Source organism: Phyllopteryx taeniolatus, chromosome 16 (assembly GCF_024500385.1).
Source record: "Phyllopteryx taeniolatus isolate TA_2022b chromosome 16, UOR_Ptae_1.2, whole genome shotgun sequence".
Taxonomy (NCBI): domain Eukaryota; kingdom Metazoa; phylum Chordata; class Actinopteri; order Syngnathiformes; family Syngnathidae; genus Phyllopteryx; species Phyllopteryx taeniolatus.
The window spans coordinates 6,334,669-6,352,061 of record NC_084517.1 but is presented as its reverse complement, the minus strand read 5'-3'; the positions used below and the strand labels follow the sequence as shown (position 1 = coordinate 6,352,061).

Genomic DNA, 17,393 nt, shown 5'->3' with positions numbered 1-17,393 from the left:
GCGTTTGGAGTTGCGAAACAACATGTCGGCCAGAATCGGATACTATGCGGTGCAGGTAAAAAAAAGACAAAAAAAATAGAAAAGAAGAAGACCCACACGATTTGAGTGAATGAGTGACGACTATTCACTGTGGCGGTCTGCGAGGGGTCACGGCAGCCATTGAAATGGGATTTAGGGGCTTTAGTGGCTGCTCGAAATGTGCAAAGTCTACACTCTACTCAGCAGTACTGGAGCTGAAAAATAAACCGCCGAGTCCGCAACGGAGCTGACAAAAAGAGCCGCCGAGAAGAAACAAAAATGGCAACCAGTTGTTGGGGAGCTGTCGCGGTGCCCTTGAGCAAGGCACCAACCAAACCCTAGCTCAAGAGAGGCAGCACTCTTTCACTCTGACATCTCCCCTTGCGTGTGTGCGCGTGTCATCCGGTTCCCTGTCTTCAGGAGTCCAAGTACAATTTGGCAATCGGTAAGCAACTGCAGTCGACTTTGGGCGAGAAGCAGGGTACATCGCGGAACGGTCGCCAGCCGTTCGTGGAGCCGAAGCTACCTTTGACATATAATGGCCAAAAGAGTTTGCGGAGTTTGAAAGAGGAGCAAAGCAACAGCTGATCGTTTCGCTGTGTGTCTTTGTACGTCTGCGTAGCCAGGGGCCTCCCTCCGAGCCATTCACCATTCTCATGCCGACTAAGTCGCTTTGGGTAGCCTTTAAATGTCTGCTTCACGTGGACAGACAGACGGCGACAGACATGTTTTTAGTCCAAGTCAGCTCAAGCGACTTTTGCTCTTACCGACCAATCCAGAAAAATGCTGACGTGGTCAACGGCCAGCGCTCTGGCTCTGTGAGGACACATTTGAAAACTCAATGGTTAAAACAAATCTATAGTTTAAATTACACTACTGATTCCGAAGACTTCGGGGAAATTAGATCGTGGGTTATGTTCCGTGATAAGTGACAATCTGCGAAATACAAATGATTTCTATTTAAATACAAACTAGGCATGCTTCCGTTCGCACGGTACTACAATTAGTTTTAAAGGTCTTTTAACACCATTTTAAAACAATACAAACACATTTAAACGCATATTGAGAGAAAGCAAGAGCAATGGATAACAAAAATATTGTACAAACATTGTGAAAAGAAATGCAGTCACAGGTGCAATAACACTTACAAAATAAAGAAATAAAGAAATGAATCAATACAAAGAAAGAAAGAGGAAAATCTGACATGCGATATAGCGGGTGTTTACTGCCTATGGCGGAATGGATACACGTGCGAGTGTTGAGCGGCGTAACGTTGAGTCGCTTCTTCAAAAGCCAGACGTCAATCACTCATTGGCTCTTGGCACACAACAGGCCAACTGTCAACTCAACTCCTTGCAATTTCATTGAAAACATTCATTTGGATGTGACGAGTTTGAGAATGCGTCATGTGTCATATTTGTAATGTTGCACATATTTAGACAAATACCTTTGACATATTGAAACAAATAACTGTCCGATAGTCCCTGGAGCCAACAACAGCCGACTGTTAACATCGCGAGCCAGTCAATGTGTCTTCTGTATGAATAGATTGCTTTTGTTTTTGTTTGACTTTGTTCTTCCAGAACCTGCGCTGACATCAATCCAGAGAGGGCGACCAAAGCAAGGAATGACAAGGCACCGAGTCGGAAGAGTCGCAGGATGGAGCGAAACAGGGCAGCTTCGCTCATTTTGCTTCCAGCGGGACAAACAAAAGACTTTGTGAGATTATACGCACGCACGAACACACACAAAGACACGCACAAACACATGCATTGTGGTTCTCCCCCACCCACCCAGTTTACAGTTGTTAAAGTAACTAGTGTGAAGCTTGTCCAACGCTGTTAAACTTTCCATAAAAAAAAAAAAAAAAAGGAACGACCTTTCTTTTGTCTTCATCAGTGATGATGACGGTGGTGATTATCATCATCATAATACCAATAACATGATATTAAAAATAATGATCATTACTATAACAGTAACAATGTGATACAAATACAATCAACTTAGTGTAAATAATCACTTATTATTGTAAAAAAAATATTATTTTTTTATTATTATATATAAAGTACATTGCTCGATCAGTCAAAATGATTGAATGTATTTTACTGGCAGCAGTGATCCTGTAAAATACTCTTTCTCCAGTATGTTTCCATAATCAATACACTTGGAAAATACAGTATTTAACTGGTTATTCATGTATAGTATTATGCTGGAATAATTGACAGTATTCTACAGGATCACTACATCCAGTAATATCTGTAACTGTTACAGTGTGGCAGTGTTCCTGCAGTAAATACAGCGTGTGTGGCAGTTTGGCTAAAATGAAAAATAACGCAATATCTGCTTCGAAGAGAAGGAAAGTGGAATTTAACCAGTTTTGCATTATTGCCTATTATGTTTGGATAATTCTGGAGAAATATAACATATATATATATATATATAAGTGTTAATGCAGCTTTCTATTGGAATGTTATTTAATAGCCCCCACTTCAAACAACAAAATAACCACACTTGTTTTGTATACCAATCATTTTGTACTTTTATTTCCGTTGATAGTATTGATTTCAAGTTAAGAATTGACATGACTAGCCATTAGTTCTCTGGAAGTATCAACAAGTCAATGCACCATAGAGGGAGAGAGGGAATGGCGGAAGACTGAAGGACATCAGCAAAGGTTTCAACAGAGGGAGGACAGGAGGAAACTAGGGTTGCTGCCGCCAGGTCCCAGACGCAGCCCGAATCGACGCAGTGCGAGTCGCAGCGTGACCCCGGTCGTCGTCGCCATTTAGTCCTGTGCCGGTGTGCAGAAGGGAATGCTGGGAACTCGGAGGACTCAGTGCAGTGCAGTGGACCTACGAGAAAAAGGAGGAAGAGCTGAGATGAACGGATGGCAGACGGATCAGTCGTGTCACATTTTTCACAAAAATGTACAGCAAATGTGACCCAAAATGTTTGTGCTAGAGTCCACCAATAGTTGCCAAGCACTGTGTCGCGAGAGGTCATCAGGTGAGCGGCGGCAAATGAACAAATTCCAAACACAAACATTCCTTTACTAGAAATAATGTATCTTTGTCCGTCAATCTATGCCAGCCACGTACAGTGACATCTCTTCCAATAGATGAGCGAAGGTACAATGAATCCACCAATCTTGGACAGATGAACACAACTCAACAGGTCCGGTTTTCATACTGACTACGTACGTTTGTGTGCAAAAAAAAAACAAAATCATTCCAGCACATCCACTAGCGGGCCATGTGAGTTTTTGGGGGTCCGGTGAGATTTCGCCAATGTCAATAAACTATTCGCCCTGACTCAATACACTGCGTTAATATTATTATATTTCTGTATTTGCCGCTGTAGTGAGCCCAAACGAGGCCTGCCGTCCAAATGATGGCTCGTGCTCACATTGAGGTTCGGAGGGCAACTCCTGGCTCATGACGTCCCCTCGGCCACACTCTTCAAACAAGCCTCGAAGGCCTCCAGGAAGCTTTTGCACGCTTCTTCTCCCTTCTCCGCCACGCTGAAAGAAAAAGGAGACATTTGTTCATACAAGATTGTCCATCTTCTATTCTATCAAATATCGCGTCACATCGTGCACCTTACAATACAGGTACAGCTATGTCACGATGAATAACAGCGAGCAGGATGCCAAAACAGATCCGTCGTTTCACGTGCTAACAGACTTTGAGCTGAAAAAGGTTCGACGGCTTGAACGAATGATGAAACTGTGTGACTGTGACTGTGAATGACGACAGCCCGGACTGGTCGCCAGTCAATCACAGGGCACATATACAGAGAGATATACATATCATTTACGCTAGCGTCCGCATCGTTCATACTGAAACTCAAAACGAGGCCTTATTATCATAGTATAAGTTACATCTTTCATACAGCTCACACGATTGTGTAGGTGCACCTAATGTGTTTTTGTGTTTCGTGTTTTTGACCATATCCTTATGTTCGTGCAGAATGAATGTCAACAAAGTATTTAAACAGATGCATATTGAAAGTGTACAACAAATAAAGGAAATGTAGAAATGAGTCAAACCAAGCCAGAGATATTTCGAGGCTGAGGGATTATTTCAGGCTCTCGTGCAGGAGCAAACTCTGTCAAAGTGCATTCGGGCGAGAGCAGGGGGGCAGCGGGAGGAGCTCCGAATCCGCACGGCAGTGTCCCGATGGCCCCATCTGTTAGGCGGGACAGCACGGAGGCGGGGCTTGCGTGAGGATGGAACCATGACAAAACACGCAGAGCTTAGAGAGGGGGGGGGGGTGGCCCGCATCATTTGAAGGTCGTGGGTTAGCTCCTCCCACCCATTCGTGGTATTAGCACAAGCGTCTGTGGCGCTGGTGTCAAACCGGTGGCCCGGGGGCCAGATCTGGCCCGCCACATCATTTTATGACACCAAATCAAATGGCTAGTTTTGTTCTCGTGTAATACCATTGAGATATTTGCGAGCATTTTGCGTTACTAATCCCCCTTTGAAAAGAAATGGAATCGTTGAAAAACATGTTTTTAGAGGCTTCTGATTTTCCAGCTGCTTATTCATCCATCTGTTGTGCATATTGTAAGGTCGTCTTTCATTTAGACGGGTTCACAGTCGTCGAGGCCCTCCGAGGGAAAGTCATAACTACGAGTTTGACACGCCTGGTCTTCTTGTGTTGGCGTTCTTTTCACAAGAATGTATTCAAGAATAAAGCCTATAAGTTGACATTGAGCGGTCCCGCAAGGAGAGTGATGTGGTTTGTAACTCGGACCTAAAAACATTCTCATAAGTCACAACCCCAGCACTGCTGTGCCCATTGTTTTCTCATTTATGGACATTTGAGGAAGCTCTACACATGAGCTGTGAGTTTAATAACGGTCTGTCTGCACGTTCACTAACCAATCACAACTTCTTAAAGGTCCCCTTGCATCAAAATCCATTTTTCCCTATTTTTTAATGCAGGACATAGGTCAAAAAGAGTCTGTGACAGGGTTTAATTTTGACATCTATGCGGTTTGTCGATTAAACGCAATACCCTTTCAACACCAAAGCGCTCTGAAAATGCCGTCGTCGCGATGTAGGGTTGACAATTAAGTACCCTCCCACTCAGCTGAACGGCAACACGGCATTTCCAGGTTTTACAACAATACTTAACAATAGTTTGAATTTTTAGCCAATTGTTGAGATTTTGGATTCAACCATCACCATTTCGGTCGTCTGGCTTTTTAGGATGTGGCTGAAATGAAGCCCGGCGACACACGTGGTCTTCTGGCATGAGTCGGCCCTCCCACGCTATTTAAAAACTTGAGCGCCTTCTTGCATCAGTGCATTTCCTGTGCAATTGCGAGTTACTTCGTGTTTATGACAAGGCTCCTTTCTACCAGTACAGTGTGCCGTTAGCGAACAAGCAATGCCCTAAACCTGAAAAATGCCCACAATTTACTGAACAGCTCGGTGTCCTTATCTAAAGTGTTAAGTGAATATGTGATATGCTGAAATGCAAAGCATTGTAAGGTTTATCACTCAAATGTCTGTCATGAGCCACAAGCTGAATAACGTAGCCCCCCCCGCGTTTCATAAACGATTCGCTTTTTGACGTGGCCCACAGACCGCACGACATCGAGTGAGGTGGTGGCATATTGGACGACGCTCCGTGGCGTCCAAGAAGGCTGTTTGTTAGCCCACCAGATAGCTGGGGGCCTTTTTATTCATCGGCCTGTTAACAACACTCTTCTCGGTGGCGTGTCAGATTTCTCAGACTTTTATTTTCCTTTTACGGGGACTTAAAGTGCAGAAATGATTAGTGGAAAGTAATATATTTGAGATAATCTAATATTGGTTGAAATAAAGGCTTCGTTCCCTCCATCCATCCATCCATCCATTTTCGACCGCTTATCTGAGGTCGTGTCGCGTTGGCAGTAGCTTTAGCAGGGACGCCCAAACTTCCCTCTCCTCAGCCACTTCCTCCCGCTCTTCCGAGGGGATCCCGAGGCGTTCCCGGGCCAGCCGAGAGACGAAGTCTCCTCGCTTAGTTCCTATTTCAAAATATAGGGGGGCAGTCCCTTATTGCATTCAGCACTTTTCCTGCGCCCATTTCCAAGACGGCCGTGCCCATAAACCAAGCTTGGCCTCCCACATACACATCCCGGGAAGTGAGGACAGAGATCGATAGAAGACTCAGCGGGCCCAATTTTCGTCAACGTCATAAATCCAGCGCGGCAGGCAGCGCAACTGTTAGACCGGTGTTGGTAATTTCGTAGACCGGCCCAGCGCCTAGTTAGTCCACAGTGAATGCATCTGCATGTTAGTTGAGATTATTGACCGTCTTTTGGAGATATAGATGAGATATTGATAGATTTGAAAGGTGCTTGGGCTTAAACCACTAATGCTAAAACTTTTAACATAAAACTAGTTACTGAATATGAAATATTATAATACGAGAATATTTAATATTCATAATAATAATAATAAATAATAAATGAACCCAAACTTTTTCTTTGGTAAAATGCCAAAATCTGATGTAAACGACTGTAAAAACAAGCATCCAGATGAAGTCATCGTTGCCATAGAAATCGCCAAGATATCCATTCTGTAGATTTTATTGCAGCCGTAAACTCCCGTCCAAAATGACAACAGTGGTGTTTGCCCACAGCACTTCTCAGCGGCTCAATAATAAACAACCTCATGTAATATGTTTGGACATTTCTGCTTGTTTAAATTCACATTTGTAATGTCGCGCTTGTATCGGATATCATTAAATGAGAAACCTGCGATCGGCTGGCGACCAGTTCAGGGCGTGCCCCGCCTCCTGCCCGATGATAGCCGGGACGGGCTGGGGCACGCCGGCGACCCGCGTGAGGAGAAGCGGCTCAGGCAACGGATGACGGATGGAAATCTGACCGCTTGTGTGAGCGCCTGTGCGTGATGCCACGTGCTTTGCACTCAGCACTTCACTGTGCCAGGAGGCCGCTGACAACGGTGGATGCTATGTGTGTCATGGAGGAAGGGGAAGCTGCTGCTATTACGTCATACGAAGCGTTTGTGTGTGTATGCGTGTGTGGCAGGATTACAGGAAAGGAGGAGGAGACGATGACATCACCACCAGGAGACCATCACACAAAGTCCCGAGAGGCCGTGCTCACACTGTTAAGGAAGATCATATTGCAGGGTCAAGGGGCAAAGCTCAAGCTGCGAATTTTGGGTTCAACCCAGACTGAATATCGATATTAGTTTTTCATATTAGAAGCATAATTATGAGGCTGCATTAGCTACATCCGGTCGTTGTTGAGGCCGCGTGATGGCGTCCTCCTGTCTGTCACAAAAGTAGGCTGAATTATTTATAACGCTCGTGTTGTAGTTCGTCTTCCGGGACCGACATGCATTATAGATCACTCGGCAGGTGCAGCCGCAGCAAATCATGTCGAACATTAGTCAAACGAGTGCTGTTCGGACACACTTCCGGGACAGTTCATTGGGTGCGGGCGCCCAATATGATGGGAGCTGGATTGAAAGTTTCACTCTTGCGAAAATTCAAACGCTCACTTTGGATTGACACTGGCAGAGAGGCATTCATTTCGTATTTTAAAAGTCGATTATTGTGACTCGAGTTGGTGTAGAACTGTACTGCATCATACTGAGATGCAACTAATATATGACAACCACTGGTGGCACGGTGGACGACTGGTTAGCACATCTGCCTCACAGTTCTGAGGACCGGGGTTCAAATCCGGCCTCGCCTGCGCGGAGTTTGCGTGTTCTCCCCGTGCCTGCGTGGCTTTTCTCCGGGCACTCCGCTTTCCTCCCACATCCCAAAAACGTGCATGCTAGGTTGATTGACAGCTAAATTGCCCGTAGGTGTACACGTGAGCGCGAATGGTTGTTTGTTTCTATGTGCCCTGCGATTGGCTGGCGACCTGTTCAGGGTGTACCCCGCCTCTCGCCCGCAGCGAGCGGGATAGGTTCCAGCCCACCCGCGACCCGCGTGAGGGTAAGCGGTATGGAAAATGGACGGATGGCTGGATGACAAACACTTTTTGTTTTACTGCAGTTACCTGTTGGTAGCGATGTAAGAATTTTGGTAAATGTTATAATTTTGATGCAGCTTTTTCATTGGATCCTATTCATCTGTGCACACGTACCTAATGTTGTGTCTTGTTCATGTAAATTCATCAAACACACATAAGGTTTCAAAACATTGCATTTGAACTACTTACTTTGATACAAAGATTGGATTTTCTTGAGATTTACGAGGCACACTAAAGCTTAGAGTCGGTAAGTTCTGTTTTGTGTCGGTGACGTCGACAAACGTTTTGCACACGACGCTAAAGTTTACTAAGCGTTGCTGAGTCACTGAATTCCAAAATGGGGAAAAAGCAAGAATGAGGGAGCATGTTGAAACATGCAACTGTTGTCAATCGGTGACAGAGAGATAGCGTGCGTGTGCGCGTGTCCCTGTATGTGTTTGTGTGCGTCTGTGCGTGCGTGTGTGTGTGTGTGTGTAAAGGGTGAAGGGTAAAGCAGGTTGGTGGGTCACTATTGGTCCTATGGCAGGGCCCAAAGTCTAAAAGTAGCAAGTTGAATGCTGGCTGTTGAATGTTTGCAACATGCAGGTGCTGCTCACAGTCAATATTAGCAAAGAATCGTTCAGCCGCCGCCGGCCGTTTGCGCAAACGGAGGTGACGTGTATTTCCTTGAAATCAACACCACCTAACGTTGCGGATTGGAGGAGAATACGGTCCATTTGAAACAGACTGATGTCTTTCACAGGGCAAGAAACCAGTTGGTAACGTTCGTTAATCCTTTTGCTTTATTCATTCATTTATCTTCTTGAAGAAGTTGATTAAGTTGACCTTTGGAGGTCATTTTTGGAGCTTATAGTTTGGACATATATGTCATGTAGCGAGGTCAACTCATGGGAGCAAACCTGAAATGACTCATACGTTTTGTATTTTAAATGAATAACTTTTCAAATGTGACCTTCACAAGGTCGTATATAGGGTTCACCCCAGCCAAAGTTAAACGCCCACCTCGTGATTGAACGTCTCTTTAGAAAACCAGTTTGTGACATTGTATAAGAAGTATACAGAGATGCCCGATGCCACACTACGCGGTTCTAAATGTCATCAAGGTTTTGCTTATTTGGCGATCAGGAGTAAAAGAAGCAGGTGTCAGGTCGAGCAGTAAGTTGATATATAGCGGGGAACGTGCCATGTCATCCTGCACACACAGTCCCACTCTGACACGCGACTTGTCTATAAATACACAGGCGACTCTAGTATTGATTACACTATTAAACATCTGTCACACTTTCTGTCGCCAGCCGCTGATTCATAAATGTGTTTGCATGCTTGAAATTGGATGATTAGTCTCATGGGAACTAGTCATCGGACTTCAATCCCCATGAGAAGCGATTTGAAGGTTTTGTCACTTGCGAATCAAGCGCGCTTTCCTAACTTGCTGACTTGGCGGTACCATATGTTCCGTCCAGAAACTCACATTTGCAACATGCTGGTGACTCGGAGAGCTAAAAAGAAGTCGGCAGGTCCTAAACTAGCAGTGCTTCTCAAACCGTAGTACAACTGTCACTAATTGTACGCGGGCTCCCTCTAGTGACACACAAAAGAATCACTGCATTAAATGTTCAAACTATGTCTAATGTTACAGTGGCTTCATCTTGTTTTTTTTTAAGTACAGTTCAGTTGTATTTAACTTTAAGTTCAATCCAGTCCAATGTCATTTTTTTTTTTTTTTTATAACTGTTTGTTAAAAATAAACTTTAAGTTCAAATATCAAATCCAGTTTAACGGTCAAACCGGCAAAAGAAAAGAAAAATGTCATTTGTTTTTTTTTTTTTTTAACTTCTGAGCAACAATAGAGTGTTTAACATTGTTCCGCATGCGAGGCCAACATTTGAACACTTGCACAAGAACACGAATAGCTCTTTCATTACGGCATGTTGTAAAGTGACACACCGGCGTTAACGGCGTAAGCTATGTCGTGAGAGCGAGACGCCACTTTAACATCAGCACCCTGCAGGGTTGAATTCTCCTTGAGTGATTCTCCTTCGCGTGCCGGCCTGCCAAGACTTTTACAAGCTGCAATAAAAGACACAACTTTGGCAGCGAGCATAACGAAGGTTCAACGTTGTCAGCCCACGTGATAATGTGGTTAAAACCTGGAATGTTTTGTGTCAAATGAGTAAGACCGAATGCCCCCCCGATTGGCCGTCGACTTCTGTCTTATCTGACCGAGTCACACGCCACCATGACTTTATCACGACCCTACACAAGCTCGTGTGAGAACTTAAAAAGTGCTTAACCCTCGCAGACTCTTCATTTTCTGCTCACACGTCGTAGGTCAATCTTGACCTGGGCCAAGAAGAGCTTCATAAAAACGGTCCGTGTCAAATGATGAACTTCGGACATTCAATGATTATCAGATGATTCTGAAGCTGTTTTGCTGTTTGAAAATGTCCCCACAAGCCTACTAAGACGAACAGGCGCAGGTTTCTGCAGGAACCTGTACAAATGTGCTTGAGACATCAACACTTCTCGAGTTCTCCCTCTTAAACACCGTTTACCGCTGTCCCATAAAAACTAAATATAAACACAGGTATGGTGTGTACAGTTTGACAGTGACTTAACACACACAGGTAAATCTAAAATACATTTTAGTAGACACAGGAAATGACTCGGTATAGCACCTGTACAAAACAATAACATTTTCAAATATTCTCACTTTTGTATAGTTTAGCTAACCTTAGGAAAAGTCAGCACATTTCAGGGTGGAAGCGTGATATTTAGGTTGTTATTTATTGCTATCAAAGGTCAAAATGAAAACAAACGTGGATAATAGGACGTAGTTTATGGGTGGAGGGCGAGGGGGCCAAACTGCCCAGAAACAAAACGCAACCGTGTTAGGAATCTGTTCGCTTTCTAGTGTGCATGCCAATGAAATAGTCTTGATGAGGAGAATCATTTCGGTAACATGACAACCACGGAATCCACATGCGCGGCGCGGACGCGTTACATCGCTGCGCACATCGGGCATCCTCGGTGTTCGGTGTTTGTAATAACGACAAAATAACATCAATAACGCAATTGTTGAGCCAGCACGATGCGAGAGAAGACAGGCAGACAAATGCTAGCGCAAGGTATTCTGGGAAGAGGAGGCTCGTGACGTAAGCAGATTCCCAGCCTTCATCCATGCGTGCAGATGGGCATCAAACCTCACCCCGCTGTCACATACCATTCATCTCCGAGTCACTGAGCCCAACATCGGGCACCCCGACTTTGTACGACCTTTACCCCAACGCTCTGCTAAAACGTCAAAGTCGAAAGCTCGGCTTCGCGGTGACTTTCGGCGCCGCATCGTCATCGAAAGAGACTCCATTTTAGTGTGGCGGACTTTAGGACGTATTAAATAAACCCTCGCATTGTTCCATCCGCCAGGATTGAGTTTGTTCTTCTCCAAATTGAAAGCTTGAATGAGTTATGTTTGTTTAGGAGATCGAGAAAATAGGCCTTTCACACATGTGATTTTATTGCATGACACGGCCGTGGATGCACGAGGTCACAAATTATATGAAGTCGTCAGGCTCCCGCACAGGTTGCACGGCGAAGGTCAATTCTCCACGCAAGGTTGTGCCGAAGTTCCACCAACAACATTGAAAGTTTCACATCCACTCGCACTCGCAGGCATCGCTTACCATTTGTCCAGGTCAGCTTTGAGACTGACGCAAGGAGCGGGAACCGGGGCCTCGGCGGGGGCTGCGGCGGCGGTCTCGGAGTCCGACATGTCTGCGGTGCTGATGGCTAAGTAGGCGGTGCGTGTCCCGTTCCCGTTCCCGTTCCTGTCCTCCGAACGTCAGCCTGGGGATTGGAGCGACACCAATGGAGGCGGAGAGACAGTGGGCAAGCAAGTGAGTCAGTGAAAGGGGAGGGCACACGAGAGGAGGTGGGAGGGGATAATAGCCCGGGTCAGGATGGGAGGTTGAGTAGGGGGTTGGGGGGGTTAAAGGTCGGTGCCGCGACCTCCCATTGTGAGGAAGTCGATTGGCAAACACTTCTGGGAGGGAAGAGGTCGCAAAGAGACGCAAGGGTCATTGGGGCATTGACATTCTTCATTATGGCAGGTTGACGCTAATCGTTGTTGGACGGGTAAAGGAGAGAATGTGAAGAAAAGTGACGAGCTTCACAATACGCTTGCGTGTGTGTGTGTGTTGTGGAACCTCCTGACAGCCAATCCGCCAACAAGATCTGCACATGGCGGTGCGCCGCCAAGTGGCGGCTTTATTCATCACAACATTGGGAAGCCAATGTGCGAGCCGAATGGAAAAATGTTAATGGGGGCGACGACATTTTGGGGGAGGGGGATATGCTTTTTTTTTTTTTTTTTGTAATTGGATAGGTTTTCTTTTCAAAATGATTATTGCTGTTCACTCCCTCATTCCAAGAATGGATTTTGCTTATCATTCAACCAACTTTAGCACCTTTCAACGCAATGGAACTTACGTGAATGATCATGTATTTGACAATTCCACATAATGTATTCATCAAAGTGGAAACAGTCACTCCTACACCCCATCAATGCACAATATGATTACGACTGATTTATTTGCTTGAAAAATGTCCATAGTTTGAAAATCCATTGATATGCCGGAATGGATAGGTCAAGGGTGTTGAACTGTTGTGTGTGTGTGTGTGTGGGTGAAGTGGCCCTTTAAAAAGATCAGGAAGTACTGATTTGTGTAACGTTACGTCACCGTACTTTTCCATCGTTTGACAGCAAACTGGGCTTTCGGGCTCACGCAGGCGCATGAAATACTCTTGCACATCTCACCGGGTCTGAAAGTTCTCAAAAAAATTAAAAAAAAACAAAAAACCGCAGAAGCTGCCGGGTAAAATGTTGGTTCTTATTTCTGAACGGTTTAACGGCCACTTATCTGTGATTAGCACCTCGTCTCCAGGGCATCTGGGCTGTTTGCCGAAATAATGCAAAAGCTCATTCATATGAGAAAAAGGGCTGCAGTGTCCAGATTGCATTAGCATCCAATGTCATCCAATTTAGGTTTCCACTGGATACAAATTCCAGACTATAATATCAATGTCATTTGTTTGTATATTTGTAAAATACAAATATATATCATGGTGTATTCCACGATCAGAGTAGTAAAAGAAGTTTGAAACAAAGAGTAACTAATTATATGTTGCATTCCACACCTCTCGTGCACTTTCGAGAACACGCGTGGTCTCGCTTGGAGAAACCCAACATAGGAGAGTGAAGAGACGAGAAATGTGACTTCCTACCAATATTTTGTCGGGAAGGACAAAACTGCTCGTAGTGCGACATCATCCACGATCGACGATTCGGCACAATGCCGGAACGAAAAGTCGAGCATATGTTTGAACTTTGGGGATATCTTCTGTGTCGTGGGAAATATCGACGAGAACCCTTACGACATTCTGGTCTTCTATCCAATGTTGGGACATGCTTTCAAAATCATTTCCAAATTTGGCACGCGCCCTTTTTTTTTTGTGTTTTTAAAACCAAAAAAAAAAAAAATCTATCATACTATTTCAAACCGACAGCAGATTGATGATTCAAACAGCTGTCAGTCAGTTGAGACGCTTACATCGGTTTGAATTCAACCATCAAAGTAAGCATAGATGAGAACGGAGGACGTCACAATGTCATTGACAAACATTGTGGGAACATGCGTGTTTTTATTCATCCACGTAATTACGATGGAGAAGCCTTTTCCACTTCCGTGCACACTGAAAATCGACCTGCAGCTGTTGCGTTCGTTCTCATCTCCTGGACTCTGCTTGCATTATGAAGCAGACCGACAAGTACCAAATAATTAGCACGTGGTCTCGTTACTGCTGCATAAGCAAACGGTCGAAGCAGAACAACTATAAAATGGACGGAAACTGGAGTCCAAAGAAAGAGGGAAAGACAAACAGAAAGGTGCAGGCCAGGGAAGAAAAATGCTGCGCAGAAGATGCAACGGCAGGAAACCTTTCATCGCAGGTAAGACGATCGATCGCACTTCTTTGACGAAATGTAAGTTTGAAATAATAACATCAATGTTCAAAGCCTGCGATTGGCTGTCCGGCTTACAAATTAGTGATGAACTAATTATGGAAAAACAAACGTACAGTGGACGCTGCATTTTCTTCCTGGCGATTTATCCCTGATTTTTCTTTTTGCTTTTTCATCACTTGTAAATGGTGCGCGTTGTTCATGTATTTGTTGTTCATCGTGAGATATTTGGAGTTGTGGCGACGGATCCTGAATAACACAATCAATTGGACGTCCTTGCATCGTTGCATCCGTCCTTTTTCTATCCTTGCTTCTCCTTGTCTGGAGTTGCTCGGACTCGGGAGTCTGTGACACGTATAGAGACAGACGACCCTTCCCTCTCAAATTCACGCCGTCGTTGTGTGGTAAGTAATGCTGCCCGCGTCAAAAACAACCATGTTTGTTTGGAATTGAAGACTCCAAATTGTCCATAGTTGCGTGGGCGTAAAGTCAGCGTGGCTCGGCTCCAGCTGGCCTGTGACCCTCCTCGTGACAATCGCGATGCGTACAGTAAAGCGAAGCAAAGCGACTGTATTTGCGCAGCGTATTTATACGCAAGCTAACTAAAATGACATTTTTGTCTTCACTTTTAACATATATTTTAGCAGAGCACTTTTTCCCACCAAACCAGTTCTTAGCACAAGTTGAACAGCAGTTCAATAGTCTCAATTTCCCATGAATTCTGTTCCCAAATTCCAATTTTTTGTTAATAATACAATATATATATATATATATATATATGAATCACATGCTATGGCAACTGTGTATATGTAATAAGCGGGAGTTGTTTTGACATTTGTGGATCTGGCTTTCACACGGTCACAGCGGCGCCCTCAAGCGCGTGGTGGCCCGTGTCTGTTGTTCCCTGCGATAGACGGGACCGGTGTCGGGGCCTGTTCGCAATAGGACAAGCCGTGTAGAAAACGGACGAGTTGGACGATGAGTCGGACGCTTCGGTGTCTCGTCACACGGCGGCTTTTGCTGACGTCCCGCCGCTCTTCTTTTTGCAAGTGTTGTATATGGTGGCGGTTTGCAGCGGCGTCCCCGTCAGCGACCTGCTGGACCGAGCCTCTCAGCACTCGGACAAACTCCACTCGCTCAGCACAACGCTCACCCACGAGCTGGTGAGTATGCGTGCGTGCCGGCCACGACGGCCACCCGACCGATCCTCGCGTGAATTCAAAGGAATGAACAAAGTTCTAATGACTGAGAATGAAACGCGAAATTCGTAAGTGGCTACGAACACACTGTATATGCGCTCCCGCCAGGACTCTCACTTCCCTCCTATCGGCCGAATGATCATGCCCCGGCCTTCGGTGTGCCACACGTCCTCATTGCAGACACCCAGTGACAAAGAGCAAGCGCTTCAAGTGTCCGTGAGTGGCTTTTGCAAAACCCGCCCTTGGCCCGCTTGATGTGTTTGTACAAAATTGAGTGCGGTTGCTTGTCTGATCGTCTATACTGCATGCGGCGTGCGTCTGGCCGGCGACCGGGAGAGGCCGCGTGCCCTGTCTCTCGCACCAAGTCAGCCCGCAACCTCGGGGAGGTTCCAAAAATGCATGGATTGATGGAAGAGAACGCGGGTCGGGTCGACAACGCATTTCTTGTCTAAGATTTGTTTGGAGCTGATTCAGGACAATTTTGATGTGTTGAATCCAAATTGGAATCCTTCATCACGTCAACCTCTGGCCAAATGTGTTTTGGTTTACATGGAAAGGTATCTTGACTTGAAATCAGGGGAAATAGAGAAAATATTCACACAAATCCACCGGTACTGTCACACAAATGTAATCGATTTCCTAAGAAAACCAGATTTAAAAAAAAAACATAAAAACCTGATTTGAACAAGAGCAACGGATGTTATTTTGGGATTTTGCGATGCAGAAAAAAATTGTAACCCAGTGATTTCAAATAATATAATTAAAAAAAGAAAAAAAAAGAATAAAAGGATGCAGCAAGGAGCCGTCATGTCATATGTTGACGTTTTGAAGGATGATGTGGCTAAAGTTTAAAGATCAAATCCCGCTCAGAAGATTTTGCTTTGTTTCAGTGAGAAACTAAAGCGTTGCAAGGAACTCGTAGAATACAATCGCTTGCCTGGGAAAGGACATTTCTTTCCGCAATCCAATCCATCCTGGACCTTACTTCCTGTTTGTCCTTCCCAGGAGTCAGAGCTGCTCTCGTTGGCTCGTTCCTTGCTCCGAGCCTGGGTGGACCCGCTGGTGCTCCTGTCCTCTTCTGCCGACACGCTGCCTCACCCGTCTCAGAGCAAAATAATCAGCAAGATCCACGAGTTGCAGGAACATTCCAACAACCTGGGAGACGGCCTGAACGTACTATCCGGCAAGGTGGGCGCGTGGGACGCGAACGACGATCGATTACAGTCATGCCGTCGTGTGTTTTTACTTATGTCACATCACTTATGTCGATGTCCGATACAGAACAGAATGTCTTTGTTGGCACAGATGGAGCCGGCGGCTCAGAGCGTCTCGTCTCTGCCTTACAGAGGAGGCAATGACATGGGGCAGGACAAAATATCCAAACTCATCAGATTCCAGTTCCTCTTGTCCTGCTTTCGCCGGGATTCCCACAAGATCGACAGCTTTTTGAAAGTCCTCCGTTGCCGCGCGGCAAAAACGCAACCTCACTTGTGCTAAAGAGCCGACATTTTTCTTTTGGCAAAGCTTGCACTGTAAAGCAACTGTAGGTAACATATCCTAGAAATATATGCAGCCTGAGTTCGATTGCTCATGTTAATTTCACAGGGATGGCGAACACGCGGGGCCTTCAATAAGCGTCAACTCATCGTTTGTCTCGTTCCGCTTTTCACTGGTCTGGCGTTAACTGCTCATATTTTCAAAAGACAAAGCGCTAACTGAATTAGCAATATTGCTTTTCCTTGTAATATCTGCCCCCCCCCCCCCCCCCCCCCGTTATACAACTACTACATTTGATCACTGAAAAACAATATGATATGACAATATGATTGACATTGGCCACCCATGAAGGGATGATGGGATTTCGTCCGCCGAGGTGATGCTTGTTTTGCAGCGTTTGCACTGTAATGACACTTTCTTTTGGAAATAACTGCAATGTTTTCTTTTGAAAAAATAAATATTCTCTGGCACAAGCAAAAATCATTTCCCCAGGTGCGATTCTTCTTCTTCTTCTTCATCTCAAGCTTTCAATCATTGACATCCAAAGAATGAATCCATAATGTCGCTTTGATTCGACACATTCAAGATGGAATTTAAGCTACAGACGAGAGATATTCGATAGCACTTTTTTTTTCAGATCAGTTTCATA

At 45.1% G+C, this 17,393-nt stretch overlaps 2 protein-coding genes across 15 annotated transcripts in view; one reads left to right on the top strand and one right to left on the bottom strand.

The window, feature by feature from the left end:
* Positions 1–2,529: 2,529 nt before the first annotated feature.
* The window catches only part of LOC133465822 (thyroid hormone receptor alpha), an 87,214-nt gene continuing 72,350 nt past the window's right edge, over positions 2,530–17,393 (bottom strand). For 12 of the 13 annotated variants that reach the window (XM_061748926.1, XM_061748930.1, XM_061748923.1 and 9 more), the window contains one exon: positions 11,737–11,875. The gene's annotated coding sequence lies outside the window, so the exon portion shown is untranslated. Of the gene's footprint in view, positions 2,871–3,423; positions 3,539–11,712; positions 11,876–17,393 lie in introns of those variants that run through there. The other variant, XR_009784763.1, reaches the window with a different exon arrangement.
* Positions 13,788–17,227, top strand: prl (prolactin). 2 transcript variants are annotated; one of them, XM_061748937.1, is made up of 5 exons: positions 13,805–14,036; positions 15,099–15,211; positions 15,356–15,463; positions 16,253–16,435; positions 16,553–17,227. In XM_061748937.1, the coding sequence occupies exons 1-5, from the start codon at positions 13,994–13,996 to the stop codon at positions 16,742–16,744; spliced, it is 639 nt and encodes a 212-aa protein (XP_061604921.1). In that variant the 5' UTR covers positions 13,805–13,993; the 3' UTR covers positions 16,745–17,227. The 2 variants fall into 2 exon arrangements, with proteins under 2 accessions (XP_061604922.1, XP_061604921.1); XM_061748938.1 differs by lacking the exon at positions 15,356–15,463 and having other exon boundaries at positions 13,788–14,036.

Excerpts from the sequence above, each read along its gene's own strand:
- prl (XM_061748937.1), top strand. The coding sequence starts at position 13,994 with ATGCTGCGCAGAAGATGCAACGGCAGGAAACCTTTCATCGCAG. Across the intron at positions 14,037-15,098 it reads CAGGAAACCTTTCATCGCAG|TGTTGTATATGGTGGCGGTT; the intron begins GTAAGACGATCG and ends TCTTTTTGCAAG. Across the intron at positions 16,436-16,552 it reads TGAACGTACTATCCGGCAAG|ATGGAGCCGGCGGCTCAGAG; the intron begins GTGGGCGCGTGG and ends TTGTTGGCACAG.